Source organism: Gossypium hirsutum, chromosome A09 (assembly GCF_007990345.1).
Source record: "Gossypium hirsutum isolate 1008001.06 chromosome A09, Gossypium_hirsutum_v2.1, whole genome shotgun sequence".
Taxonomy (NCBI): Eukaryota; Viridiplantae; Streptophyta; class Magnoliopsida; order Malvales; family Malvaceae; genus Gossypium; species Gossypium hirsutum.
This window is the reverse complement of record NC_053432.1, coordinates 83,723,365-83,750,367: the sequence shown is the minus strand read 5'-3', so window position 1 is coordinate 83,750,367 and position 27,003 is coordinate 83,723,365. Positions and strand designations below refer to the sequence as shown.

The window sequence follows — 27,003 nt, the reverse complement described above, 5'->3', positions numbered from 1 at the left end:
AATAATAAAATTACATTTTTACTATTACAAAAATATACAATTTAATTTCGATCCCAAAAAAAGAATTTTCTAGCTCCACCACTGTATGAAACCAACAAACTAATATGACATTACATATATAATAAAATTTTTACCGCATCAAATTTTGAAAATAATTGAATTTAATAAATTTAACAATTATCATTTAACAAAGACTAAAATTTTATCACTCGAAAAGTATAGAAATTAAAAATAATCTAATTAAAGTATAAGAACTAAATCTACAACTTTAGTAAAGTAGAGGAGCTAATAACAGAATTTAACCAATTAATGATGAAAAGCTGATTCATATTAACCTGATTCATATTAACCTCAAAATGGACTTAATAGATACATGCTATTAAATTATGACTAGAAAACTTTACCCTTAGTTAAAAGGGTGATGCATGTACAAAGCAGGTGGAGCAACCGAGATCAAAGGCAAAATTGCTGCCGCCACTTCTATGTCGATTTCGATATAAATTACGTATTGATATACATTTTAACTCATTAGGCTACAGTTATGCCGTCAAATGAGAGATTGGATGTGCCGAAATTTTGATGCTTACCGTCAGCCAAGTTGGCAATCGGGAAGCCTTGACTTAAGAGTTGGTTGATTAGAAGAGTTTCGAGTTGGCGAGCGATACTCTTCCCTGGAACTTTGAAATATAGGAAAGAAGCATTTTGCATCCCGTCCTTCAAACGATGCGAGCGAATTCGACCATCAAGATCATCCGTCTGTTGGCAAAGATAAATGCATGGTAATAAAATTTACATTCAAAGATATAACAATAAAAACAATGAACCGATCAGAGACATACCTCTCCAATGTATAGTTTCTTATCAGGTCTGAACATGACATATACGCAAGAAGCACCGATAGTTGATGGAGGCGGCTGTTCCCTTGCAGCAATAGCAACACAGTTAAAGACAGGGACATCCGATGTATTTTTCAGTTTATAGAGTTCCATTAGCTTCTTCTGACATATTAATGTAACAACAGTCTCGACATCCTTGAAGACTTCCATTTTGTTTGTTGGCTTAGGCTTATGACTGAGCGATCTTGTTTGAGCTCCTTTGGAACCAAACTGTGTAAGTTGTGCGTTGAATAGTCCAGAAGATGCCTCTTTTGTATAGACTGACGAATAAAGTTCTTCGGCTCTTTGTATTATTGCCTCAGCAAGTCCCTCCACTTTTGCTGTTTCAAATGCAAGGCTTTCTCTACAGATCCCGTCTACCAACTTCCAAGTAGGTATTGTTTGCCCGTCAATGTATTCTGTACTCATTGCTTTATGTACAGTGTTTTTGGTAGAAAGTGGTAGACTAAAAATTCCATGCAAATGAGTCGATATGATACCTAGACACCCAATTTCATCAAGGGTCTCGACAATGCTACCAGCAATGCACGTCCCTTTCGCTGTTTCTGTTCCTCGGCAAATTTCATCTATAAGCACAAGACTCCTTGAAGTGGCTCCATTAACAATAGATCGCATCTCTGACATTTCTACCTGAGAAATTAGAACCAAGTAAGATTTATGGCACGATTTATATTTACAATGATAAATAATGATTGAGAAAATTGGGTAAAAGTACCATGAAAACTCTTATACTAGGAGTAGAATTGTATTTTGCCCTTTTTACTAGAAAAATAGGGAAATTAATCCCTGTATACTAAATTTGGTCCTTTTTGTTAAAATTTTCATCTATTTCTACTATTAAAAACCGATCCCTATACGTTAGCATGATATACACACGGCACGGCACGTATCATTGTCTAATTATTCCATCAGCCACACCAGTTTTCAACCGTACAGATAGATGAAATTTTTAACAAAAAAGACTAATTTGCTTTTTGAGGTAATGTACAAGGACTAATTTGCACTTTTTTTTAGTAGATAGGCCAAAATGCAATCTGACTCCTAGTACAGGGGCCTCCATGATACTTTTACCAAAAAAATGGAAGACCAAAACTTGGACAGCTACCACTATAGGGGAAATTCTATTAACATACCTGAAATGAGCTTTTTCCATCAGCTGGGCTATCATATGATTTCATGTGAAGCATTATCGAATCGAATTGAGGAATAAAGGCTGATTCAGCAGGAACCATAAATCCACATATTCCAAGTAATGCAGCTGCACAAATTGATCGAAGTAAACTTGATTTACCACCACCATTTGGTCCTGTCAAAAGAAACAATGACTGCATATCAACCGTATTAAGCACAGCACTGCCTTCGGACACATCAAACCAATACGGTGTCAGTCCAATTATCTTCATTCCTTTCGTTTCATCACATGATTCACCACTCTGCATCAATTACATGAAACGGAAAAAGCTCTTTATGTGTACTGCCAAATGATGATAGTAGAGAATGAAAATCATTCCTTGTTGTAACATAAAATCCTGCACGTTTACTTGTCCCACTATATCATAAGTAGTTTGATCATTAACTCGAATGATGCTTCAGGTTATCATCATTCATAACAGATAATATTACTAGAACAACTACGATGACATAACCAAAAGACAAGCCATATACAAACATTTTCGAGATTACCTTAGAACTACTAAAACCTGTAAGTGTAGGGAAAACCCATTTCCGTCTTCTCCCCTCACTGTAAAGTATCAATGAAATCATAATTAGAATATAGTTGGCAAGAATAACAAATACCTGTTAAGTTCTAAGAAATTCCAAAAAGAAAATATATATATGCCTTTAACAAAAGTAATATTTCGTGAAACAGTGAACTATTGATATCTCATTATGGAAAATTTAACAGTTCCATGTTTTAATTAGTTAAGACGCTGGGCACCACAGATTTGAGGGTATAATGTCGAATAATAGAAGGCAGAAGTTTCAGATTTTGATATACAGCAGTGTTCAAACTGATATAAAGCTAACAAATCTCTGAAAACGGGGTGGAGGTGCATCAAACAAATATTTAATTTCTTCAAAGAAATGCAAATGGCATAGAGTTTTAGGGATTATTTCCATGAATTTTCAATCCATATACCATGCTATGAATGTCTTAAGAAATAACGGAATACTTATATGAAAAATGTAAAACTGACCTCACATGAGCAAATAATGCCTTTGCAATAACAAGCAGCATAGAAGCAAAGACGAGGACATTTATCTTAGTTTGTAACTCGGTAGAAAGTCCTCTTAACAATTCCAAAACCCTTGCCTTTGCCTTTGCACCAGCATCATGGTACCTGAAACACAAATAAAGATATTCTGATAATCATCAATCTATTGTGAAGAACTATGTTACTCGGGCTGAGGTTTGAGTGCTGGATATGAATATGTGTTCAAAATGAGCGTTTTCCATCTTTTTAACTACTTTCACGTGTTCAGTCATATCCTCATACCCAATACAGGTACTCTAAGAAAAAAGAAGAGTTAAATCAACGTGGGTGAAGAATAGAAATGCAAGCACTTCCAGCAAGGAGCCTCGTAAAATTTAATAGCACACCTCGTTAAAGCGTCCTCTACTTTCATTGTGGTAAACCATTCCTCTCCGACCTTTCTACCTTTTGAATCTAAAGCAGGCTTAAGCTGCTTAATTTGTTCTTCTCCAGGAGTACCAGCCCATATGGCTGGCGCAAACCGTTTCCCCTTAAACCAAACAGCTTCATGTTCTCGAGCATATAAGATTTCTCCCTTTGGTCCACCAAGTGGAGCTGAGGTGGCTTTTATTCTTGAGACAATGGGGAGGAAATCTTCAGTTATCTACATGAAAATTAAATACCCAATAAATAACAGGGACTTCATGTAGTATAAAATGAACATTGGAGAAGATAACAAACAAATTAGCGCCTAGCAGATTTCAATTTATTCATAAATGTACACTGAAAAATCAAAGTTTAGTCCAATAATTCCAACTCATAAGCCTTCTCAATGAAGTTAGTAACCAACACATGATGTCTCGTCATCAAATAGAAAAAAAAGCAAACTGTGTTGCAATCAAGGACAAAGTGCAAAACCAACATAACCATATTCGTAGCAAACATACCACTGAAGATAAGGCCTCAGCTGCCCTTTCAACTTCGGCAACTTCTTCTTCTATATGGATCTTCTTGACTCGCCCTTTCCATGAAGATTCCATGTCCTCAAAAAATTCACCAGGAATACCGGCATAAGAACTAATCTTTTGATCACTTTCACCATCCAGAAAAATCATTTGACCAATTCTATCTGAAAGCCATTCGCACTCATTAACCTGGGAAAAATCAAGACCCAAAAATCTTACATATAGGCATTTAATCTAGAAGAACATAAAAGCCATTCTCCATTCTCATGTCCTTCCTATACAGACTGCTATACTTACCAGTGTCTCAAAGTCTATTTTCAACCCTGTGGCCACCCATGCAGGATCCATCAATAATTTCAGAATTTCTCTGAGGTCAATGCTTCTATGCATGTGCAATATTTCATCAACAACATTTTTTATTCTGCAAAATTCAATATGGTTGGCCTCCCTTAGTTCAAGTAGCTTCACAAGCTGCAGAATGGTCAAATCCAAGAATTAAATACAAAAGAACAAAGACAAAGAAATTACAAAATCAAAAAACATGAAAATTGAAGATAAGTAAGATAAGTAGAAAAAAAAAGAGAGGGTAAAACAACCAACATATAACACTTCTTATTAGGGAAAATGCAAAATACAAAATAGAGAAATTAGAATAGAACCTTTGCAGATGAGACACAAGTAAACTCAGGAATTGAGCATTTGATGCTGCTCATTAGTTTGCAAGTTGCTGCACATGAAATACAAGTTAGTACAGAACCTAAATTGAACATTTAAGTACCATAAAATTAACAGCGTATCACATGTCAAACAATCAAGAGATATGATATATAGGTAGAATGCGTATTCAAAATGATTAAAAACATTTCAGACTATTGCAAGGCTCATCTCCAGTTTCTAGTCATCTAAGTAGCATACTCTTTGAAGAAGCATCTGTAGTGAAACATTGTTTGGCAAAATATTAAACACATAGTCAGTACAATCTTCAATAAATAATATAAAGATCACATGATTGTTCAAGTTAGAATTCGGCCAAGTTACTATAAAGCTGCATATTCTAACTAGCTTATGATGGAACAACCTAGTTTAACTAATGGACATCGGCAAAATATACTAGCACCCAATTGCCAGTGTTGCATCAGTATGAGAAAACATATCACAACTCACCTTGAATTGCGGATGCAGTCTCATGAGAAGGAGGATTAAGAAGAAGATCCCTAATATACCTGAGAATCAGCAACAAAATTAGAAGGCAATTACTTTTTCCAGCAGATCTCATAAGATATCTAAATTACAACTAGAGTTAAATCCATAAAAACTTGTTTTGGCAGTCACCCATTACAAATCAATATTTGAGATTTAAGTTAACTCCAAATACTCCCAAACTTTTAGACATCAAAAGTTAAAAGAAAAATGACTACATGGAAGAAAAATATTAAACAAAATTCTTATAAAGCAAACTAAATCACAATAATAACGGAGAAATCTCAATCATGAAAAACAGAACCTTGTGTATCTGATATGATATATGTACTGAACGCTTTACATAGAAGAGAAGAGTTAACTCCCTGTAGTTTCGTTATCAATGAGTCATATATTAAGTGGGTTAGATGGCCACAATTAGCCCCATCAAATAGGATGGAAGGGAGAAATGCACATTTATGAATATCAATCCCCAGAAAATGACAACAAAAATGAATGACAAATAACACAGCACAAATTGATCTACTAGAACAAAAACGTGTCATCTTTACTAAATTCTTTACTAGTATGTGTTAGAAAAACCAAAAGGTTTTCACTTACAGAGCAGGTAGCCCAGTGCAATGTGGTGGAAGCAACACCTTCAATAAACAAGGTATCCCCTCTGTGGGGATGGCACCTGGAAGAATGCAACCCCCATGGATGGAAAAATGCTAAAGGACTCAGTATTAAGCAGACAATTGGATATTGGAATGAAATAAGGAAGTCAAACGAACCAATCTGTGTTGCAGTTCCTAGACTTAAAGAACGGGGTCTATTTTCTGAAGGAACAGTAACATTTCTGAAAGTAACCTCATTGTCAAGCCCATAAAGCTCCTTTACCTAAGATGGTCGAATAAACAATAACATGTAATTTTGGTAAAAAGTACGATATGCTAAAGTATAGGCTTTGCTTAGATCAAATGCGAACCTTGTACAGTAGTTCAGTGACAGGATCGCCTCCAAACCATTCAAATTGCCTGGCAGTGCATTCTCCCCACAACAGGCCTCCTGCACCAAATTCCCCCCAACGGGAAGTTCCTGCAACAGCCTCTAATACAGTGAAAAGCTGACCACATAATTTAGCTTTAAAGGAGAAGCATAACCATTTATCATAATCTGAGGATGAAATGTTTGTGAAACAGTGGTCATGAATTCTATTTCATAATAGAATTCCTATGGACCAGAAATTTGAACCAATGTTCTTTCTAAAATATCAACCCGTATTCCAAAAGTACATAAAAGATGGCAACCAATTGGGGAATAACTTCTACATGTCATCAAGAAGAGTTTAGTGGAAAATTAGATACCAAGAGCCCTTTTATGTCTATAAACACTCTGCAGACGTATGGATTTTAAGCTGTATTTATGTTATACATTTAAAAACTCCACAGCAATTAGCCTTATTACATACCTTTTGAATGCTCTTTTTTGTCCATTTAGCAAGTTATTAACATTCACCTTGAGTGAAGAGTAACATAGATTAAATGCCTCTTTTGCAAATTCTTGCGATGACATGTCTAAAACAATGACCAAACCTGAAGCATTGTCTCTCAATGATGAATGGAGAAATAGGTGATGGTATCGACAAGTTCGCAGCTTGGTTACCAATGCTTCTTCTGTAAGACCATCCTCTGATGAATATGTCTTCATAGTCTCTAACACAAAAGTTATGCAATATCCCCTTGCAGAACGTGATATACCTAAAGAGACAGAAGTTTATCAAATAAATAAAACTTGAAAGCACTAATAACAAAACTGTGCGTCTCTCTCAACATGGGTATGCAGCTATTCAAGCATTGAAGGCAAAGAGAAAGAATGAGATTACAAGCATTCAAGCTCAATATTTAGTCATAATTGATTCAATGGTAGGCATTCTCAGAATGCGTACTTGCAGTCCAATAAAGAAGAATGACACTTACAGCGGGCTAGAGAAATTCAGGGAAATTCAATATAACCATAACAAGCTTGCAAGAGAACTACAAGATATTTTTTCTCAAGAACATTATCCAAAGAAACTAGATTACAGATAATGAAAAGTAACCGTTCATACCAACAACAGGCATTGGCTCTGGAAAATCAAGATCATGATCAACCCCAACAAGTCCAAATACATACGGACTACCTGGATGAGCATGCCTGGATACTTAAAAAGCAAGTCAGAGCATGGTATGAATGTCAAAAAACACCATAAGGAATAATTATTAGATTACATATGCACCGAACAAATAGACAAATTTTGTAGCATAAATGTTTTCGACTTTCAAAAACCCCAATAAATGACTTAAAACCACATACATAAAGAATAAGCACCTTTCAATTGATTATGTACAGCATGAACTGAACTTATCTTTTATGAAGCAATGGCCATCACATCTACACCAACGGAGAAAACATAAAGTAATAGCATCATAAGCTAAAAGGGGCTGTTAAACTGTTATTACCCTGATATAAAACGTCCTTTACGAGAGCGGGCTTGTGTTGGACCTTGAACTTCCTCCACAATACACTACATGAGGTATGCCATAAAGAAAATCCAAAGAATCAATTGCAAACCAAAATTTACTTCCATTTTTTACTCCAAACTTGAATTAATGCATCAACATCATGGTACTCGCTGTACTCACCACTGAAAAACCATTTCGTGTTAGATCGTCCAAAGTTTGTCGTAGATTCTGCAAACAATCATTTATCAAAAAATTAATGATGACACAGACTAGAAAGAGAATAAATCAAACATTCCATGGGAAAGCCAAGAACCAAATGCTGCTTGAAAAGTTGCACTATTTAACTTTTTTCTTTGTTGCATTTTCCTTTTTCTCTATTTTGTTATGGGTGACAAACAAGAAGATCAGGATTAATTGACAGAGAAAACCTTATTGCAAAATATAATTTCAAATTTTAAGCATAACAGCAAGCAGAGCAAGATTGATCCAGTACCACAACAGGACAGCCAGCTCGCGGAATGCTATCTGAACGCAGACCACCAAAAGGATTCAAACCAGCATATTCTACAAGAATGCAAGCATCTATCCCAAGGGCCTCATAAAAATCCCCAACCTGAAGACGCGTTAAATTAAAATTTCCAGCAGTCATAATTCATAAAATACTATAAAAATGGCATACATAAGTAACTTTGTCAGCGAAACTCTGTGATATACCCTGCAAAGCAAAACTTCACGCGGAAACTTTGACTTGAACTGCAAAATCTCAGCATTTAGTGTTCCTACTTTCAAACTGCAATGGAAATAAAAAAAAATAAAAAATAAAAAAACGCAAATCCATCAATGATCTTCAAATGAGAACTAATATTATTTGACTCCCATTCTTATTCAAAAAAACATATGTCCTTATTGAAATTTTAATGGCAACAGGTTCTTTCAAACCTAAGTTTAGAGTCCTTAAGCGTCACTCATTTCACATGTCTTCAATAGGAACTGTATATTAAAATGCTTAACTATATTTAAGAGAAAGGAGATTATTAGACTACTACATCATAAATTCATAATTCTATTGTCCTTTTTCTGTTGGGGAGATTGGGAAGCAGGGCCTGGGGGTGTGGAGGGGGCTAGCTAGCATTGTACTTATCCAAGAAACCAGGGAAGCCAACAACTAGAAATAAGTCTAATCTCCACATTAAAAGAACTTTATTGTAGCAAAGAGATATGAAAATTGGAGAGAGAAGACTTTATCTAAACTGAAATATTTAAAAGAAAAAAAAAACAGTATTGTGCAAAGCACCTGCCATTTTTCAGGTTGACATCCACACCAAGCAAATTGCTATACACAAGCCTCTTAACCAAATTGAGAGTGGACGGCTTGCGACACAACTCCAGTCTCTGCAACAAAAGAATGAAAAGTATAAGAGCTTAAGAAATACAATATACGCAAATCAAAAACCTCAACAAAGCAGACAAAAAAGACACACCTCTTTCCACCAGACTATGTGAGAATGATCCTTATCACCTAGGGATTTATCTGCTGCCTTATATTTCCTGGTGTTTCCTCTCAAAGTCTTCTGATCTTTGAAACAGTGTATCCGCCCAAACTGTCCCCCACTGTTGTCAAGAAACATTTAGAAACTAGAAACTAAATTTACAAAAGCAAAAGCCAAACGGTAATAAATAGCCAAGACATATCAAAACAATCTCTTAGATAAAAAAAGAACAATGAGAAACCTAAATAAACAAATAGCTTAAAGGGGGGAAAACCATTAACCTATTAGGATATCACCAATGAAACAATTGCAAACCCTCCAAAAATAAGAAGCAAATTGCAAATAAAGGGGCAATCTTATCGTCAGAAATACTTCTCATTTTTCATTTCATCACAAACTTCTGCTAAATAACTCGAGTTAGATCATCTTAAATATGATCTGGCAGAATAATTTAGCTAGTTAAAAGTGTGTACCGGCACCAAAAAAGATTGAATTTGCAATACTATAAACTTCATAACGTTCATTGAATTTGCAATACTATAAACTTCATAACGTTCATCTTTCATTATATTAACAATGCAGATTTCATAACATAGTTCCAAGAGAGAATGTCACTTCACTGGGTAATGAACTAAAAGGGGTTACCAAAAAAGGCATTTTCAACGACAGGTCCATGCAAAGAACTGAACTTGTTCAACTATTTACATAAGGTGACGTTTTTACTTTGTTCTAAACCAACAATAAAAATAAAAAGTTTACTCTTTTCCCTATCAAGGCTTTGGCTGCTTGATTTTTTTTTTATTAGAAAAAATCAGATGAACCGAAAATAGGGGAAAAGAATTACAGGATAAGTGGTGAAGGGTTATAAGAAGCATGCTTGTTGAGAGGGGAACGAAGGAGAAGGGCAAGAGAACGCCATCTGGGGATTGAAATGACAGCGTTTCGCGTAGCTAACCAGTACATGTGGTTATACTGCCTCTCAATTTTGGGGGAAATTAGGGAATTGGAAGGAGATTTGATTCTGGGGGAATTCTAGGGTTTTTTTGGGGGGGCTTGAGGGTTTTATGGAAAAAAAATCTGCTTCTGCTCAGTTCAGTTTCTTTCCCGCCACAAACAAATGGGGTGAAAAGGTTATCTTTGTGATAAAAGTGAAAGATAAAAAATTAAATATTTTAAGAAGCAAAAAAAATGTGAGAAATAAAAAAATTTTAGTTGTCTTAGTCTTTGGGGTTCTTTTTTATTTGATTGGTTTTGAAAGTTTAAATTGTTTTTTACTAAAATATTTTAGAGATAAAACTTTCTATTTATATCTACATATTTTATAATTAAATATGGATACTATTGTAATTATTAAATAATAATTCTTACAAAGTGGTATTAAAACAAAAGCCACCATTTATAAGATCCCTTTTAATTTTATTTTTCCTTTGATTTTTTTAAATTTGTTGAGAGAATTTTAACACTTTTTGAGAAAATGTTGTGGAAATATTGTTAGTTGAAGAGAGATAGACAACCTTAGTAGGTCTGATATTAGGATCAAATTTTCTATGTTTAGTTTTATTTCCTAACTTTGTCTTTCACTTTTATCGAAAGCCTCGTTAAATTTACAAGGTAGCAACATTTTTGTTCACTATAAATTTATAATTTGCAATTAAGTACCACTTAATTTAACTCTTATACGTAATAAGAAATGAGTTCAAATTCCACCAAATGCAAATTATAGATTTGCGGTGGGGGAAAGGACTCGTGCTTTGTAAACTCAACAAGCTTATAGAGAAGATAGAAGACAAAATTCAAAGATAAAATCAAACATAAACATTTTGAGCTTAATAACAGATCTGTTGACAATATTTGTTAACTTCCAACAGACACTTCGAAAACTTATTTTCAACAAATCAAAATTCTCAACAAGATCTTAAGAACATTGTACTTCAACTTCACCCAAACTCTATTTGTATGGTTGTTAGGCACACCTTCCTTGGAAAACATTAGAAAACTCAAACTCAAAATTGAGTGTATCTAATTGAATATAAAGTCAAATATAATAATTAAACTCAAATATTACTAAATAGTTCAATTTTTATTTAAAATTGATTCAAATTTCAGAATAAAATTCAATTCAAATTTAATTCTGTCAACTTATTATATTTTGAATCCATAATTGAAACTATCAAAGGTAGTAAAGAAAAATGCTTCATTTTTATGACAAAGAAGGTGAAACGTGAACCACACGAGACTTTTGCCAAAGCGAAAGGCAAAAGTATTTACAAGTGAGAGTAACCCTCTTTTAGTCTCGAGTCTCGAGTCTCGACACGTACAACGCAAATCTCGTCTTAACAAGACCAAGACAATGAGGAAACGATATATTATTCATTTAATCTATTTAAAAATTATGCAATTACAAATTAATATAACAGCAAATTTGTACTTTAAACCCCAATTTATTATTACTTTTTGCTCCCTTTTAAGTAATATTTTAGCTTCACCCTTGCATCTTAATTAGTCACTTGGGGGTATAATTACCCTCACGATGAGATGGAGATGACCAAACAAAATTTGACCATACAAAAAACACTTAACACTTAGGATACGTTTGGTTCACTGTAATGGAATAGGGTTGTAATATAATAGAGCTGTAATTAGTAATTCAACTGTTTGGTTGAATAGAATGGAATAGAATTGTAATAGTATTCTTGTGTTTGGTTGAATGGAATGATGTTGTAATAGCATAAGGAAAAAAAAACTAAAATAACCAGAATACCCTTAGCAGAAGTTTTTTTTAGATAGATAATTATTATTGTTATTAAATTTTAATAAGATTATTATTAAAAATAATTTAATAATAAATAATAAATATTTTAACCATATTTTAACATAATTATTATTAAATATAATTTAATAAAATTCTTAATATAATTATTATATGAATTAAAAAATCATAATATATAATAATATAAAAATAATATATAGTCTACTTTATTATATTTAAACTGCAATACATATTTAATATGCTAAAATATCATTAGTGAAACAAATAAACGAATTATTCTACAATAAAAAATAAAATATTAGAAGTAATAAATAATTTGAGAATTATATTTCACATCCAAACATAATATGCATGTATTAACAAAAAGTTACATGATTTCATTAGTTTATATATCATAATCCATATGTTATAAAATTTTACAACCTTAAAAAGTTACAACATTGTTGTAACACCCCTCGCCCGCATTCGACGCTTGGACGGGATTCGAGGTGCTACCTGACTTTTACTAACACTTCCATACTAAACAGGGCCATGAAATCTCAAATAATTAAAAACTTTTCTTTTCACATGCAATTTGTCCTTTATGCGAGCTTACGAGGCCTAATACATGCATTCGGGGTGGTTTGGGACCCAACCGAGAACTCATGAAAAACTTAGGAAATCTCTTGTATCAAGGCTCCACACGCTCGTGTAGGTATAGAACACACGCCCGGGTGCTAAGGACACGCTCGTGTCCCGAACCCATGTCCAAAACCTAGACAAATATAAGGCTATTTTCCAAGCCATTTTGTCACACTCACAACAGATGCACACATACTTATACAATAACATACAACATGGCAAAATTAGGTACTTAAACATTCCTAACATGTCATGATTATGGCAATTTCACATGCAATAGATATCATAGATTTTACTCACATCTTTACCACATTCATGCTATAATCATTATAAACTCATCACATAATACCATAGCACATGCATGCATAATTAAAATGGACTTACAACCCCATAATCAAAATAGGCCAGCACATATGGCTAAATCCATATCACATACTCTAATATTTAAACTCCTATACATGCCATAGGCTCAAAGTACTTGAAATCACTACACCAATAACGTTAGCTTGACAGTATGATAATATCTCCGACGAACTCCAACCCGAGCTAACCTGGCAACCCTAGGAAACATGGGAAAAAAGGGGGGTAAGCTTTCGCTTAGTAAGTTCATATGAAAACAATAAGCAACTCATTAACTTGTTTTATCAATGTTTACAACATATTCTCAAGTTCACTACAAGCTGTCTTTCTAAGAAATAGTCACTAAATTATTTATATCTGGAGCTACGAAACTCCGAATTAAGTTCCGCTAATTTTCCACGAAACTAGACTTATTTTCCTTTCTTCCATAAAATTTCCAGAATTTTTGGTTAAGCCAAATAGTACAGTTTATTCCTCAAAGTTACCCCTAATTCACTGTCTGATAGTTCCGACCCTTCTGTACTAAAGTTCAATTATCTCATGGTACAAGACTCGAATAATGTTCTCGTCTATTTCTCTTGAAACTAGGCTCATATTTCTACTTACTAATTTTTTTCTACAATTTTTGGTTCGGCCAATTAGTACAGTTTATTAGTTAAAATCTCCCCTATTTCAGGGTATGACCACTCTGACCCCTGTGCACTACGAACCGAATTTCTCCCTGTACAGAATTCCAACGACCATGCCGTTTATTTCCCCTAAAAATAGACTCAACAAGGAATCCATGCATGTAAGGTATGACTCTTAATAATTTTTGTACAATTTTTGGTGAATTTCTAAAGTCAGAACAGGGGATCTCGAATTCATTCAGACCCTGTTTCACAAGAATTCAAATATCACACAATATGGAATTATTTTTCTTCCCCTGTTTCTTTCATGTGAAAATAGACTTATTAAGCTTTAATCCCATATTTTATTCTACCTCTAACTCATTTTCCACTATTTTTAGTGTATTTTCAAAGTTACACTACTGCAGTAACTCAAATCTGTCAAGGCTAAATTACTCATTCATGATCATTGTTCACAAAATTAATACAACATCATTTGTATAATCATCACCGAGACATTCATATCACATTTTCATTTACCATCTTACCATTTTGTTGTTATGTCGAGTTTTCAACCTGAGGGTTAAGTACATACCTGTTCAAAGTATCCATTACACAACATTTATCAATACGTCCCTTTCATCTCGAGTATTCCTCCATTTGAGTAGAATTTTACCCATTGAACACATCGGAATATAATTCGGATACATGGAAAGTTTGCACATAAGTGCCACATATGTAGCCAAGCTACCATGTAACCCGTCCATAAGTGAACTCGGACTCAACTCAACGAGCTCAGATGCCTAGTTACTTCTCACGAACTCGGACTCAACTCAACAAGTTCGAACATTCGCATCCATAAGTGAACTCGGACTCAACTCAACGAGCTCGGATGCCCAAATATTCCAGTGACATTTCACTTGTATCCTAATCTATTCCTAAGGTTCAACGGGACCTTTTTCCCAATCATGTGTCTCAACCATCTTCTACGGAATGCCGATACCAATACTCGGTAGTATTTCACATTTTCCAAGTATATCATATAATTTGACATATTATCAAACAATTATCACAAGTATAATATCTCATAATAATTATTATATCATTTAAATAACATCAAAACATTTAAAATAATAACTATGTTACCAACATTTACATATGAACTTACCTCGATACCACAAAGGTAAAAAAAGATGTAATTATCCCTTAATCGATTTCTTTCCGTTCTAGGTCCAAATATCTATTTTCATCATCTAAAATATCACATTCAACTTATTAACACAATTTACTGATCAAAATAGTCCATTGACACACTTGAGCTATTTTTACAATTTTGCCCCTATATTTTGTCAAAATTACCAAATTACCCCTAGGCTCGTAAAATAATTTTTATCATATTTCTTTACTCATTGAGTCTAGATGAACCATTTTCATAACTATAGCAACTTATAATTTCAACTATTTTACACATTACAACTCATTTTACAACTTAGCAATCTAGCCTTTTTTTTAAGGTGTTTTCATGCAATTTCTTTCACAAAAGTTGTTTATTAGACAACTAGGACTCATAATCTTCCATAAAAACACAGCAAACAACACATTTACTCTCATGGAAAAACCCTAGACTCTTCATCATTTTGCAAAATAGTTCCCCTTTATGAAAGCTCATGCTTTAGGGGTTCCAAAAATGTAAAAATCATCAAGCAAAGACATTAAAATCACTTACAAGCAAGGGAAATATGTTGCTGAAATTTTCCAGCTTCAAAGCCCTTTCTTTGCTGCATATTTCGATGAAGGAGAAGAGAAAAATGATAGCTTTTTCTTTTTGATTTGTTAATAATAAAACTAGTCAAAATTGGTGACCAAATTTCACCTAATTTTGACTTTTCAACAATTTTGCCTCCCATGGCCGGCCATCACACTTTCAATGGCCTAATTTCACTTTAAATACCCCCAATTTAAGATACAAGGCAATTTAACACCTTTAGGTATTAAAACACAACTTTTACCTTTTATGCGATTTAGTCCTTTTTCGAAATTGGACTAGAAATTGCTAAAATTAACTTACCAAAATTTACATGCACTTATAAAATTATATTATAACACATAAAATAATACTAAAATAATTTTCTCTAGCCTCGAAATAGTGGTCCCGAAACCACTGTTTCGACTAGGCCCAAAATCGGGCTGTTACAATTGTAATGACATTCTATCATGTCATTATACCATCCAAATATTACAAACACAAAAAGTTAATAAAATATCATCAACACTACCATAATTTTTAATGGTTAGTAAGAAATCTTCTAACTCATTCCAATCGCACAGCAAAAGGAAAATTAAAGAAAATGAGCATTTGCGTTGGATGATCTGGAATTTTGCTCAATGTGCGATAGAGCTCATATTCAGTTAAACCTTCTACTTCATATAATGTTGGATATAGTTTCAGAGCACTTTCTTGAATGGTCATTTCTGACTTTTGTTGAATTAGCACTTCGGAGACAATACTTTTACTGATTTTAAGGTCAACGGTCTGTATATTTTCTACCAATAAAGTGGCAGCATCATTAAATGAAGTAGAAGAATCACTTGCATTAGAAATTCCATTAGATCCATTCTAAACCTACGATTGAAATTAAATAAGTAAAAAATTAACATTAAATCACCATCGATCATGCCAGATAAGATTTCCTTTGAAAAATACAAATCTTCTCTCTGTCGATAATGGGTTGGACAGCTTCAATGTTACTTACCAACACAGTTCTGAGTTTCCAACGTGATTTCAAATTGGAGACTATGTTTATTAAAAAAAAAAAGATGATGGTGAAGGAAGCAGTAACAAAAATAGGCAGAAAAAATTTGTGGGTAATAAAAAATGGCAGATAGGAAAAATGAAAGGAACAGGAAAAGAAAAAATGTTTACCTGACCTTGGATGAAGGGGTGTCGAAGTCGAAGGAAGTAAGAAATGACTGCCGATTGAGTGTTTTTGAGGTGAAAATTTAGTAAGGATAAGATAGAATTCTTCAAGCAACGAATGAATAAACATGAAGAGGGAAGGAAAAAAAAATCCCTAAATATCACAGCTTAAGCCCAGAATGGAATACATCCGTAATAGGATATTCCATTGAATCAAACATCTGTTTGTGTGGGCCTGTAGAATAAGTTTGTAATAGGCATGTAATGACATAACCATTACCTTAAACCAAACATGAATCAAGTATTTTAGCTAGCACGTGACATGCACACCATTGTTTTCCCGATAAAGCTCGAAGCTGATAATACTAAAAGGGAACCCAAATAACAAACACTGCAAAAGAGAGAAAAAAAGGTGGAGATAATCCAATCATGGAGATGTAGATTATCTTTCAAAAATGCGACCATAGCTTTGAATATTTTCAATGTTATAGTTGCTCTATTCTTGCTTCAATGGTTTCTTTCTTCTGCTTCTTCTCGTACCAGACCTTCCTCTAACCAGCCCAATTCAGGTTCCTCTTAAAACCCAGATCCTCTTTTTTCTCTAGTTTGAAACATTGATTTGATGATTTTGGGCATTTTTTAATGAGTTTTGAAGAATGGGTAGTTGTTGATTTTGCTTGTTTTTGATGAATCTGTTGTTTATGCATATTGTTTTTGTGTTTGAAAGGGGATTTGGGATCATGGGTATTTCTCCAAGTTTGCTTTTGATCTTCTGTTCTTTCTGGGGACTTTTTGGGTTTTGATTTGGATGTTCAAATGCTAGGTTTTGTTTTGTGAATTGGGATTTTGTTTAGGGTTTGGGGACACTAGATTTGGTTAAGAATTTATTGATGTTGATTGATGAGATTTAGGGATTTTTTTGGCGTTTTGCATTATTAACCTTTTTTTCAAAGATTTAAGGTTTTCATTTTGCATCAATGCTTATTTAATTTTACATTTTGGAATTGTTTATGAAAATAGATTACTTTTCACTTGCAATTTGATCACTTACATGAAAATCAATTATTGGGTTTGAGCTCTTATCAATCTTTTTAAGTGTAAATAAATTATTAGTAAGTTTATGTTTTAATTATTTATCTTCAAAAAGTTATAAGGTGGTAATCGAATTATTCAAAAAAATTTATTTAAGTTATTGGATGGCTATCTCTATTTGCAACGCTTAACTTTTTTTGCCAATCTTCAATATTGACCGTTATATTGATTTGGATATAAGGTATACTCTATTTGTTGATGGATAATAATCTATGGTATCGGTCATTAAATTATCACTTAGAGTTTGCTGACTGAACTTTTAAAAAAAAGAAAAATTTAACAATCCAATGACTTAAATAACAACTTTTGAATAGTTCGGTTACTTAAAATGAAAACTTTTAAATAGTTCAGTGATCATAACTTTTTAAAGTTTAGTGACAAAATGTAAATTTATTGATAGTTTAGTGATCTTGGATGTGGTTTACCCTTTTCTTTAAACCATTCGTGTATGTGAATTATATCTAAGTTCTGATATCTGGATATAATTACGAGTATGATCCTCCAATTATATGATTTTTTTTAAAATTATTAAACATACACGTATTAATCACTCATCCGAATCTGATAACATAGGTGTCTAATGAAATCGAATTGATTAACGTTTTCAATGCAGTTGGCTTTGATTACATTAAGGAAGCTGAAGAGATGCGCATTGCTATGCAACCTTTGGAACTGATAAAAAGAGTGAGTCTCTACACTTTAACTTAACAAAAAACACAAAGCAATGTGATATATACAGAGTTGTTCATATCTAGCTCCTACTCTTCGTTTTTCTTGAATTACTTATATCCGACACATAATTGGATGTGAGTACTAGGATATAACCTTTTAAAGACTCTATGTACACACAGAAACATGAAAGAATTAGGTTAAACTACGGTAAAGGTCTCCTAATCATGAAAAGTTACGAAACAGTCATCCAACTCTTCAATTTTGTCTTTTTGGTCACCAACTGGTTTATGTAAAATTGGGAACACTAAAAAATCGAAGTTAATTGAATAATTAAAAAAGAAAATTACTAATAGTTGGATGAACATTTTGTAACTTTTTATAGTCATATAACTAAAAAAGAAAAAAAAATTATAATTGGGGTGACTACTACTATAATTTACCCAAAAAGTTAAAGGGAACATGTGTGAGGTACGTACCTGTACTCAACATTCACATCCGACTCCCCCCTTGATTTATCATGGTATCTATGGCACACGGACTCGATTTTGAGTGGTAGATACAGGTCCAACACGGACTTGATATGTGTTGGATACGGTGGAGATAATGTAGGTCCTTTAAAATGGATGTAATATTGCAATTTGAGCGTTTGTGAGAAACTAAGATTAGCTGGAAATGCCTGTTAAACAAATTGATATCGTCGAAAATGATGTTCTTCATGGTTGAATCTTGGGTATTTATAGGTTAAGGAGATTCAGCGAGAGGCATATACCGAACCCGAAACAATTCAACCGAAAGATGCGAAACAGACCGCCGCAGTCGATCTTTCCAAAAGACTACAAGACTTCCGTTCCCTAAATGATGCTTCTAGCTTGAAAGGTAAACCGGCTGTTTCTCACTCGAATTTAGTTGTCAACTATTTCTTAGGGTTAATATATTCTTTTATACCTGAATTTGGGTTCAGTTTCAAGTTTTACCTGATTTTAGCTCTATTATACAATTTGGTACTTGAGTTCTTTTAATTTGATTTTTTTTAAACAAATAAGTACTTGAATTTAACTGTAATATTCATTTTAATATTTAAGTCTATGACACAAGTAAGTACATATATTTCCTCATTAGAGCATATATGTCAAATATCAAATTAAGTACGGAAGTCAAACTCATGAATTAAATTTGGGAAAAATACTAAAATATTAAATTGACTATTGAAGTCTTTTAAACGGTGATTTGACTTGTACTTGCAAAATTTTAGATTTGGAAAAGATACTGAATTATTAAATTGAATATTTAAGTCTTTTACGCAATGATTTAACTTGTACTTGCAAAATTTGAAGCTCTTGAAGCAAATACTAAATTGAACTGAACGTGAAAACCGTTTAAACAGTGACTTGACTTGTATTTGCAAAATTTGCAGCTCTAGAAGAATGGCGGAAAAGGAAGATGGAACGAGCTAGACAAAGGGAGATGGAGAAAAATGGAACACTAGTTACCAAAGAATAAAAAAAAAAACAAGCAAATTGAATCATATGATCTCTGAATCCGGTTTTCTACGGCTAGTTACCTCGCAAACTTAAGCACCCTCCATTTTGTGAAAAGATTTGCTTGTTTTGGTGTTTTGGGGGGGGGGGGTTCAGATTCATAAAGCCTAAGCAAATCAATATAGAAACTATAAGAACAAAAAATTCTCCATATAAGTGAATGTGTATCCCGCAGTTTTACGTAACACTATTGAACTATGCCCATATATGAAAGTATAATATTAAAGGTATAATATAAACAATAATTGCTAAATTCATTAACTTATGCTATTTTCAAAAGTTAATGTGTTAAACATATATATATCAGTTTGTTATTTCAATTGAAAAATTGAAAAAATACACAAATTTAGAATAATTCAATTAGAGAATATAAATTAAATTTACATTTGTATACACATAATACAAAACTAGTAATTTAATTTACCCAAACAAATTTTACTGCTACTGTTTAATTGAGGACTACAAAAATCAACCAATTCGAGAAGTACAATCACTGAAAAATATAAAGAATAAATCTTCAGTACAAATACTAATAACAGAATTTAAGAATATCTATGTCAAGAATGCATCAGATAATAGCAGATAAATCAACAAGTCCATATTTTAGAAACGAAAGAAACATTGGAGATTTCAACTACAAACACACCAATACAATGCCTGTACAAACGTGTCCATGTTCTGGACCCTCGTAAGTACAAATGGGTAAAGGGAAAATTTTTAAAAACGAAAAATAAAAAATTCGGAGTTCAGAGTTTACGAGTACAATCTTACAAAAGCACAAGGCTAATGACTATTTTCGTTGTTACAAAAGCACAAGGAAGGCGACTATTTTCGGGTCGTAGAAAAAGCATGTTGAAAAAGGTCCAGAAATAGAAAGATTGTAAAACCATTGTCAGCAACATATTGTAGTAGCAACCATAACCTCCCAAAAGTTTCTTTCATTGATTTCCATATTTTATAACCATCGATAGGGACTGACCTAATGCGAGAAAATACGTAAGTCATGGTAGCACAAAGGCAAAATCATGATTGAGATACAAAATTTTCAAGGAACCAGATGAGGTGAAGAGAAAAAAACTGTTTTAGATTCTTTTTTTTTTTTTCCGATCCAAATCTTAAGAAATTCATTGAATAACTAGGCATAAAGAACGAACTTACTATGATAATACGGCTACAACAAACAGTTTTAGATGGCATTGTCCAATTCCCACCTGCAGCACCAGAACCGAATTAGCTGACAATAATGCAGTCATATGATGCGGTATTAACTTCATCGTTTTCAAACTAGAAAAGGGAATCAAAATTAATACGGGATAGTTCTCAGACCCTAGTATCAGACGTTTTACGACAGCTCACTTTCCAAACTAACAGAACATGTGGAATCTCTAATGCTATATGTGGTTAATTATAGCATCAACTTAGTAAACATGAAAAGATCCGAATATAAGCATGTTCCTAAACATGAGATACAAGCCTATGGCATTTTACTCATAAGGCAACTGATGAAGATTTGTTCTAATCTATGAATAACTTTGTAGAGATTCAATAAATACTAGGACAAGGAATCAAAACAAAGTAACAATAGCACCTTGCCAATGGTATTATTCAGGGTGGAAAAGGCAGTTGCATAAAACCCTATGTTTCTTAAGCAGTACTGAAGCTTTAGACTCTCGAATTTTGTTTAAACTTTATGAGGCTACCTTCAGCTAAAATCCTCCCTTATAGATGACAAATCAATTTGTCATGAACTCTTGTAAAACCGAATGACCTGTTTGGCTAGTCAAGGAAGAATCCAATAATGAACTAACCAAATAACAACTTTGTTGATTACGGCACTTAAAATTTACGAGCAGGAACAATTGAAAAGAATAAATTCATAGAATTGAGGCAGACATAAACAGTAGAATTGGACAGGGAAGACGAAACAAGATGTAGACTAATACAACAACATATATATTACAAAAAAAAAATACATTGCTCTGTGGAAAACAAAACATGCACTTAGGAGATAAGCAACTGCATTCATTTAGAACTATAAGTGCCAAATGTTCCATCCTCCTGCATATGGCCGACTACTTGAGGTATACACCATGAAGTTGCACAAAGGAATAACATTCCTAGCTCCTACAAACAGGCATGGCAGGCAACTAGACTACAAGAAAGCATGAGAAATACAAAATCAAAAATCAATATCTAAATATAGGAAGGCCACACCACAAATTATTATGATTTTAAATAAATATATATACTATTGGAAATGCTTGGAAGTTAAGCTCACCTCAGTATATCATGTCTCACTGCCCGGCTGCACCATATCAAAATCCAAAATATTCCTCTTAAGACATTTAGTTACAGATAGAAAGCTTCCCAGTCCATTCGTCAGCTACACCATAATCTATGCTAAGCTCTCTCATAGGAGGGATATTCTCCATTGCAAAAAGCATAAGGTGAGGGAACATCAAGTTGTTGTGATCATACAACACACACTGCACCAGCACATTCGGACTGGAACTATGGCTAATGTAACAAGCAACATTCCTCATCCTCGATACATCCATTGCGAAATCCAAAGGTGGGATTGAGGGGTATGATGGACACACATACTCTGGAAATATCCTAGACAAATCCCCCCATTCGGCCCATCTCTCAGAAAAACGATTGGGGTAAATCAAAGTATCACCGTTCATCTTGAAAACTTCCGCTTGGTCCCTTGTGAGAACAACCCCTGCATATTCACATATAAAAGCACCTGCTTGTATCAAGTCCAAGGACCTCACTCCCCAACCCGTTTCCCTTGACCTAAATATTTCCAATCTGTTTCTAAGCCCATGTTGTGAAACGCGGTTCCGACAAGATGGTGGGCATTGACAGAAATTTCCACATTCAAATATCACCGGTTTCCCTCTCAAGAGAATTCCACCATAATCATAAGCAAAATCACCCCCATTCTTCATAGCACAGAAACAACCTTCCGTGCACCCCGAAACACAATCACATCCAGTACTATTACTCCCTTGACCAAAAACATTAAGAGGGAACACAGTGTTCACAAGGTAATCATAATACATAGGATCATGATCATTATCAATATCATTATAAAGAAAGATCGGAACTCTCTCCTTTTTCATGGAAATATCAAGAGTCAAATACCCCATTGGCCTAGTAGACAAAGGCTTAGTCCTAAGACTCTCAGCAAACTTCATTATCGAACTACCCATCTCAGGTTGCCCCTCAATTCTCGACAGCCTAAACTTGTAAACCCCAAACCCTGACTTTCCCACATCAAACCAACAATCAAGAATCTTATATAAACCGTCATAAACATACACTTTGCCCGAAACTCGATTCTCATATTTAAGCCCTCTAATCACTCTTACCTCAATCCCATAATGCATACTCCTTTCTAGTGCCAAATTCCCTCCTTCAAGCTTCTGATGCATACATTGCTTTCCAAATTTATCTTGCCCACCTTGGCCGGTATATATTATCGAGTCACCGGAATCTTCATCATCCTCGTACCCACCGGAAATAATAATGCTAGTTGCAATTGGCTCTCCGCTCGAGCTCTGGCTCGCAGGCAAGGTATCAATCCCAGCTTGAATTTGTCCGTGTAACCCCACCACACAAAGCTCCATTCTAAAGAAGAATACATCACCAATTTCAATACCTGGGATTGCACCCACTATTCTTTTATCGCGATTCAACCACAGTTCTCGATCCCTCATGACGGCAGCTGCCCTCAAATCTCCGCGAGCCCGTCGACCGTTTCCCGGTCCGGTTCTCTTTTCTTCCTCCGAAATGACTAAAACGCGGAGGGAATCGTACATCATTCGGGTTCTTCGAACAAGGTCACGAAAATGCCTCTGGTCATCGATTCCCAAATTCGTAACCCGAACCAGCTCATTGGATCTTCCCGCCTTCTTACGAGAAACGACGACGGATAAAGCTCGTTCCAGGTTGGAACCGTCGGTTGGGCTAGTTTCGGGGGTTAGTTGAGACTGTTCGGGTACGGGTACGATGGCCCGAGAATCCGGGTCAAGTACTTCGACATCGCCGTATTTTTGTATCCTTTTAGCAAAAGCAGAGCGGAAAAGCTCGGAGATTCGGAAATATTCGGAGTAGAGAGCGTTTTGGTCATCGGCGGAAGAGGAAGCGTTAGCCGGAGGGGTAGTTTCGGGATTAGGGATGAAATCAGGGGTAGAATTGGAAACAGAGAAGAGAAAGTTTTCTTCTTGGTGAATAGTCTGTGTTGGTGTTGGTTCGTCGAAAGGCTCTTGCTTAGGTTCAATCTTCGGTGTTAAGAAATTGAAGGTGGTTGTCCTGTTGATGGTGGCGCTAGGTGCGGCGGAGGTGGAGATGTTCACGGTGGCTGGTAGCGGTGGTTCCGGGCAGAGATTGAGGTCTTGGAAAGGCACAAGAGAACCCATTTGCCGTTTGCTTGAGCTTAGCGAAGAACGTGAAAGGGATTCAGTTAGGGTTTCTCAAGGTGCTTCCATGGCGGAATATGGGAGGGATTCGAGAGCCAAATAAGACAGTTTTTATTTTCTTTTTCCTTTTTTTCCTTCAAGAAGAAAATTTTTGAAAGCCAAGGCCTTTGTATTTTCTAAAATTAATATATTTATATAGCATATGTCACCAATGACATATTTAAATTTTAAAATTAATTTCCAAATGTTTTAATTGAATTTAAAAATATCAGTCTCGTATCAATCGGATCTTTTTGTTAACTTAATTATTAAGATTAATTTTAAATGTCAACTCAAATATGACGTGGTGTACATATTTAAAATATGTGGATCAAATTTTAAATACGTTCACATATATAGCATTTATAGCTTAGATCTAATGTGAGAGTGACACCAAGGGTAGGTGGCCACTAAAATGATAAATTTACAAATGAACCCTTGTATTTTGACTTATTAAAAAAGAGTCATTTTGATTTTAATGATGTTATAAATTTTAATTAGCACGTTAAATTCAAATTGTTTATATAATAGATATAATATGTTTAACATCTGATTTGTATGTTTTAAATATGTTCAACATCAATCGAACTCACATTTAACACTCAAGTTAATGATAAGTTAAGAAAATGACATGATTGATGCGATAATAATATTTTAAAAACTCAATTAAATTACTTTGAAATATAATGATTAATTTAAAAATTAATTCTGATTTAGTGATAAGTGACTCCAGGAAACACAATCTAAAATGTCTCGAGATCATGTGTTGTTTGTTTATTTGTTTGTCCTTTTCTTTTTCTTTGTTCTCATATCTTTCCTAGGGTACCAAGATCATGACATCTTTTTGAATCACTATTTAAAACTCGAGAGCATGACATCTTTTTAAATCACTATCTGAAATTTGAGTTTGACAACTATTTTTATATTGAAGTTTTCAATGATTAACTTTCAAACTTTGATATGAAAATATTCATAAAGCTCAGGACTTAACTTGAACACGAAAAAATTCATCCCTAATATAAAAAAGTTACTAAGTTAAAAAAAAAAGCGATATAACTCTTTCTTTCTCTTTGTTCTTTATCTTCTTTTTAGGTTTCCATGATTTCTTTTAATTATTTTTATAAAAAAAATTCGAGTTATAATTAAAAGATGTCTAATGCAATTAATTTATTAAATTCTCTTTTTTAAAAATTATCAATATTATTGATTTTTTTCATGGAATCAATATTATTAATTAAATATAAATTACTTTAAAATATTAATATAATATAAATCTAAAAGATAATTGTGTTTTATAATTTTTTTTCATTTTATCATTAATATCAACTCAGATAAAAGTATATATATTGTATTTGAAGGAGTTTGATGCATGAATCAAAATTAAATAAAATTTTATACTAAATAGTATTATAATCATATTAATACGTTTTCAATATTTATATAGTTTTATTTTCAATAAATTTACCGTTTATCTTAAAACCACATTAAAAATATATATGTCTGCATACAAAGCACAAATAAATTGAGACATATATTATGGTGAAATTTGTCCACTAAAATAGTTTTTATTATATTATTTAATATTATATTATTAAGATAGCTTTTTAAACTATTCGTATTATTAATTAATTAGATGTTAATTCGTAATTATTAAAAAGCATATCAATATAATAGAAATTAAGATAATTATGTTTTATATTTAAATTTACTTTTTTATTTTATTATTCATATAGTGCGTGTTCATGAATTCAAATAAAATTTTGTACTAACACTATAAAAATCAAATAAAATTTTGTACTAAAAAATTTAATATCATTAATATCTTTTTAATTTTCATATAATTTTATTTTGAATAAATTTTATATTTTTCTAAGTTAAATTATTAATATAATAAGAAATTTAACCTTTTCAGCATTTTGGCTCTATTTTTTTTTCCTTTATCATCTAGGTCCTTAATTTATATATATATGAAAAGTTGATTCAACCGTTAAAAATTTAATAGCACTGAAGTGATAATTCGCATAACAGTCTGTATGTATTTTATGAAAAAAATTAAAATTTTAAAAATCATAAAATATAAAAAAATATCTACATCAGCAATGAAGTATACATGAGCTGTCGTACAAACGATTACATTAATGCCATTAAATCAAGTAATATCAATTTATACCAAATACTTAAAAATTTAATATAATATATTTTTAAAATTTTAAATTATCTTTTTTATTGCCCGCAATTTAATTAAATAAATATCACAAATTAAGTAATACAGAGTTGACAACAATGAATCACCTAACACCAATTCCGCTAAATATAAAATTAAATTGAATAAAACTTTATACCAAATAATATAATACTGTTATTAATATATTTTCAATCTTTATGTAATTATATTTTAGACAAAGTTACCAATTTCGTCTTAAAATATAACATATTCAAAATTAATATAATATAAATATAAAAGATAATTAAGTTGACTAAATATTACGAATCAAATAACACCAGTTCAGTTAAAAATATATATCGTGTATGATAGAATTTACGCCAGGAATCAAGCAATCAATTTAGTTAAAAATCAAACAAAAATAGATAGCTATGATTGACTAAGTTAATATCACAAATCAAATAGCGCCAATTTAGCTAAAAATCTATATTGTGTAACGCCACGAATCAAGTAATACCGGTTCAATTAAAAATTAAATAAATGTTATGCTAAATAAGTATTTCCAT

At 33.0% G+C, this 27,003-nt stretch overlaps 3 protein-coding genes and 1 long non-coding RNA gene across 11 annotated transcripts; 1 reads left to right on the top strand and 3 right to left on the bottom strand.

Annotated features, from left to right (window-relative positions):
* Nucleotides 1–324: 324 nt before the first annotated feature.
* On the bottom strand, nucleotides 325–10,368 carry LOC107943117 (DNA mismatch repair protein MSH1, mitochondrial). Of its 2 annotated transcripts, XM_016876864.2 has the most exons (22): nucleotides 10,074–10,368; nucleotides 9,221–9,350; nucleotides 9,034–9,131; nucleotides 8,454–8,529; nucleotides 8,233–8,352; nucleotides 7,920–7,967; nucleotides 7,737–7,801; nucleotides 7,346–7,431; nucleotides 6,831–6,995; nucleotides 6,224–6,333; nucleotides 6,030–6,135; nucleotides 5,857–5,932; nucleotides 5,221–5,279; nucleotides 4,716–4,783; nucleotides 4,354–4,527; nucleotides 4,039–4,245; nucleotides 3,499–3,755; nucleotides 3,095–3,238; nucleotides 2,580–2,637; nucleotides 2,030–2,329; nucleotides 840–1,526; nucleotides 325–756 (listed from the first exon to the last, which is right to left on the bottom strand). In XM_016876864.2, the coding sequence occupies exons 1-22, from the start codon at nucleotides 10,190–10,192 to the stop codon at nucleotides 529–531; spliced, it is 3,381 nt and encodes a 1,126-aa protein (XP_016732353.1). In that variant the 5' UTR covers nucleotides 10,193–10,368; the 3' UTR covers nucleotides 325–528. The 2 variants fall into 2 exon arrangements, with proteins under 2 accessions (XP_016732353.1, XP_040933233.1); XM_041077299.1 differs by lacking the exons at nucleotides 7,737–7,801; nucleotides 7,920–7,967; nucleotides 8,233–8,352; ... (2 more) ...; nucleotides 9,221–9,350; nucleotides 10,074–10,368 and adding an exon at nucleotides 7,606–7,669.
* Nucleotides 10,369–12,963: 2,595 nt separating this feature from the next.
* Nucleotides 12,964–15,448, bottom strand: LOC107943106 (uncharacterized). The gene is made up of 2 exons (XR_001695965.2): nucleotides 15,315–15,448; nucleotides 12,964–13,180 (listed from the first exon to the last, which is right to left on the bottom strand). It is a non-coding gene; the product is annotated as an uncharacterized lncRNA (long non-coding RNA).
* Nucleotides 15,449–16,862: 1,414 nt separating this feature from the next.
* On the top strand, nucleotides 16,863–20,060 carry LOC107943105 (uncharacterized). Its single transcript, XM_016876843.2, has 4 exons — nucleotides 16,863–17,074; nucleotides 18,211–18,281; nucleotides 19,010–19,145; nucleotides 19,684–20,060. The coding sequence occupies exons 2-4, from the start codon at nucleotides 18,243–18,245 to the stop codon at nucleotides 19,767–19,769; spliced, it is 261 nt and encodes an 86-aa protein (XP_016732332.2). The 5' UTR covers nucleotides 16,863–17,074; nucleotides 18,211–18,242; the 3' UTR covers nucleotides 19,770–20,060.
* A 35-nt stretch (nucleotides 20,061–20,095) lies between these two features.
* LOC107943109 (histone-lysine N-methyltransferase family member SUVH9) lies at nucleotides 20,096–24,406 on the bottom strand. 7 transcript variants are annotated; one of them, XM_016876846.2, is made up of 3 exons: nucleotides 22,086–24,406; nucleotides 20,966–21,018; nucleotides 20,096–20,300 (listed from the first exon to the last, which is right to left on the bottom strand). In XM_016876846.2, exon 1 carries the CDS (start codon nucleotides 24,232–24,234, stop codon nucleotides 22,153–22,155), a length of 2,082 nt encoding a protein of 693 aa, XP_016732335.1. In that variant the 5' UTR covers nucleotides 24,235–24,406; the 3' UTR covers nucleotides 20,096–20,300; nucleotides 20,966–21,018; nucleotides 22,086–22,152. The 7 variants fall into 7 exon arrangements, with proteins under 7 accessions (XP_016732335.1, XP_016732334.1, XP_040933231.1 ...); XM_016876845.2 differs by lacking the exon at nucleotides 20,096–20,300 and adding an exon at nucleotides 20,409–20,786 and having other exon boundaries at nucleotides 20,966–21,959; XM_041077297.1 differs by lacking the exon at nucleotides 20,096–20,300 and adding an exon at nucleotides 20,409–20,781 and having other exon boundaries at nucleotides 20,966–21,959.
* Nucleotides 24,407–27,003: the final 2,597 nt, after the last annotated feature.

Coding starts and splice junctions, on each gene's coding strand:
- LOC107943105 (XM_016876843.2), top strand. CDS start 18,243: ATGCGCATTGCTATGCAACCTTTGGAACTGATAAAAAGA. Junction 18,282..19,009: donor CTTTGGAACTGATAAAAAGA/GTGAGTCTCTAC, acceptor GGGTATTTATAG/GTTAAGGAGATTCAGCGAGA. Junction 19,146..19,683: donor TGATGCTTCTAGCTTGAAAG/GTAAACCGGCTG, acceptor CAAAATTTGCAG/CTCTAGAAGAATGGCGGAAA.
- LOC107943117 (XM_016876864.2), bottom strand. CDS start 10,192: ATGTACTGGTTAGCTACGCGAAACGCTGTCATTTCAATCCCCAGATGG. Junction 3,239..3,498: donor GTAGAGGACGCTTTAACGAG/GTGTGCTATTAA, acceptor TTTGTGTTTCAG/GTACCATGATGCTGGTGCAA. Junction 1,527..2,029: donor ATGGAAAAAGCTCATTTCAG/GTATGTTAATAG, acceptor CTAATTTCTCAG/GTAGAAATGTCAGAGATGCG.
- LOC107943109 (XM_016876846.2), bottom strand. CDS start 24,234: ATGGGTTCTCTTGTGCCTTTCCAAGACCTCAATCTCTGCCCGGAACCA.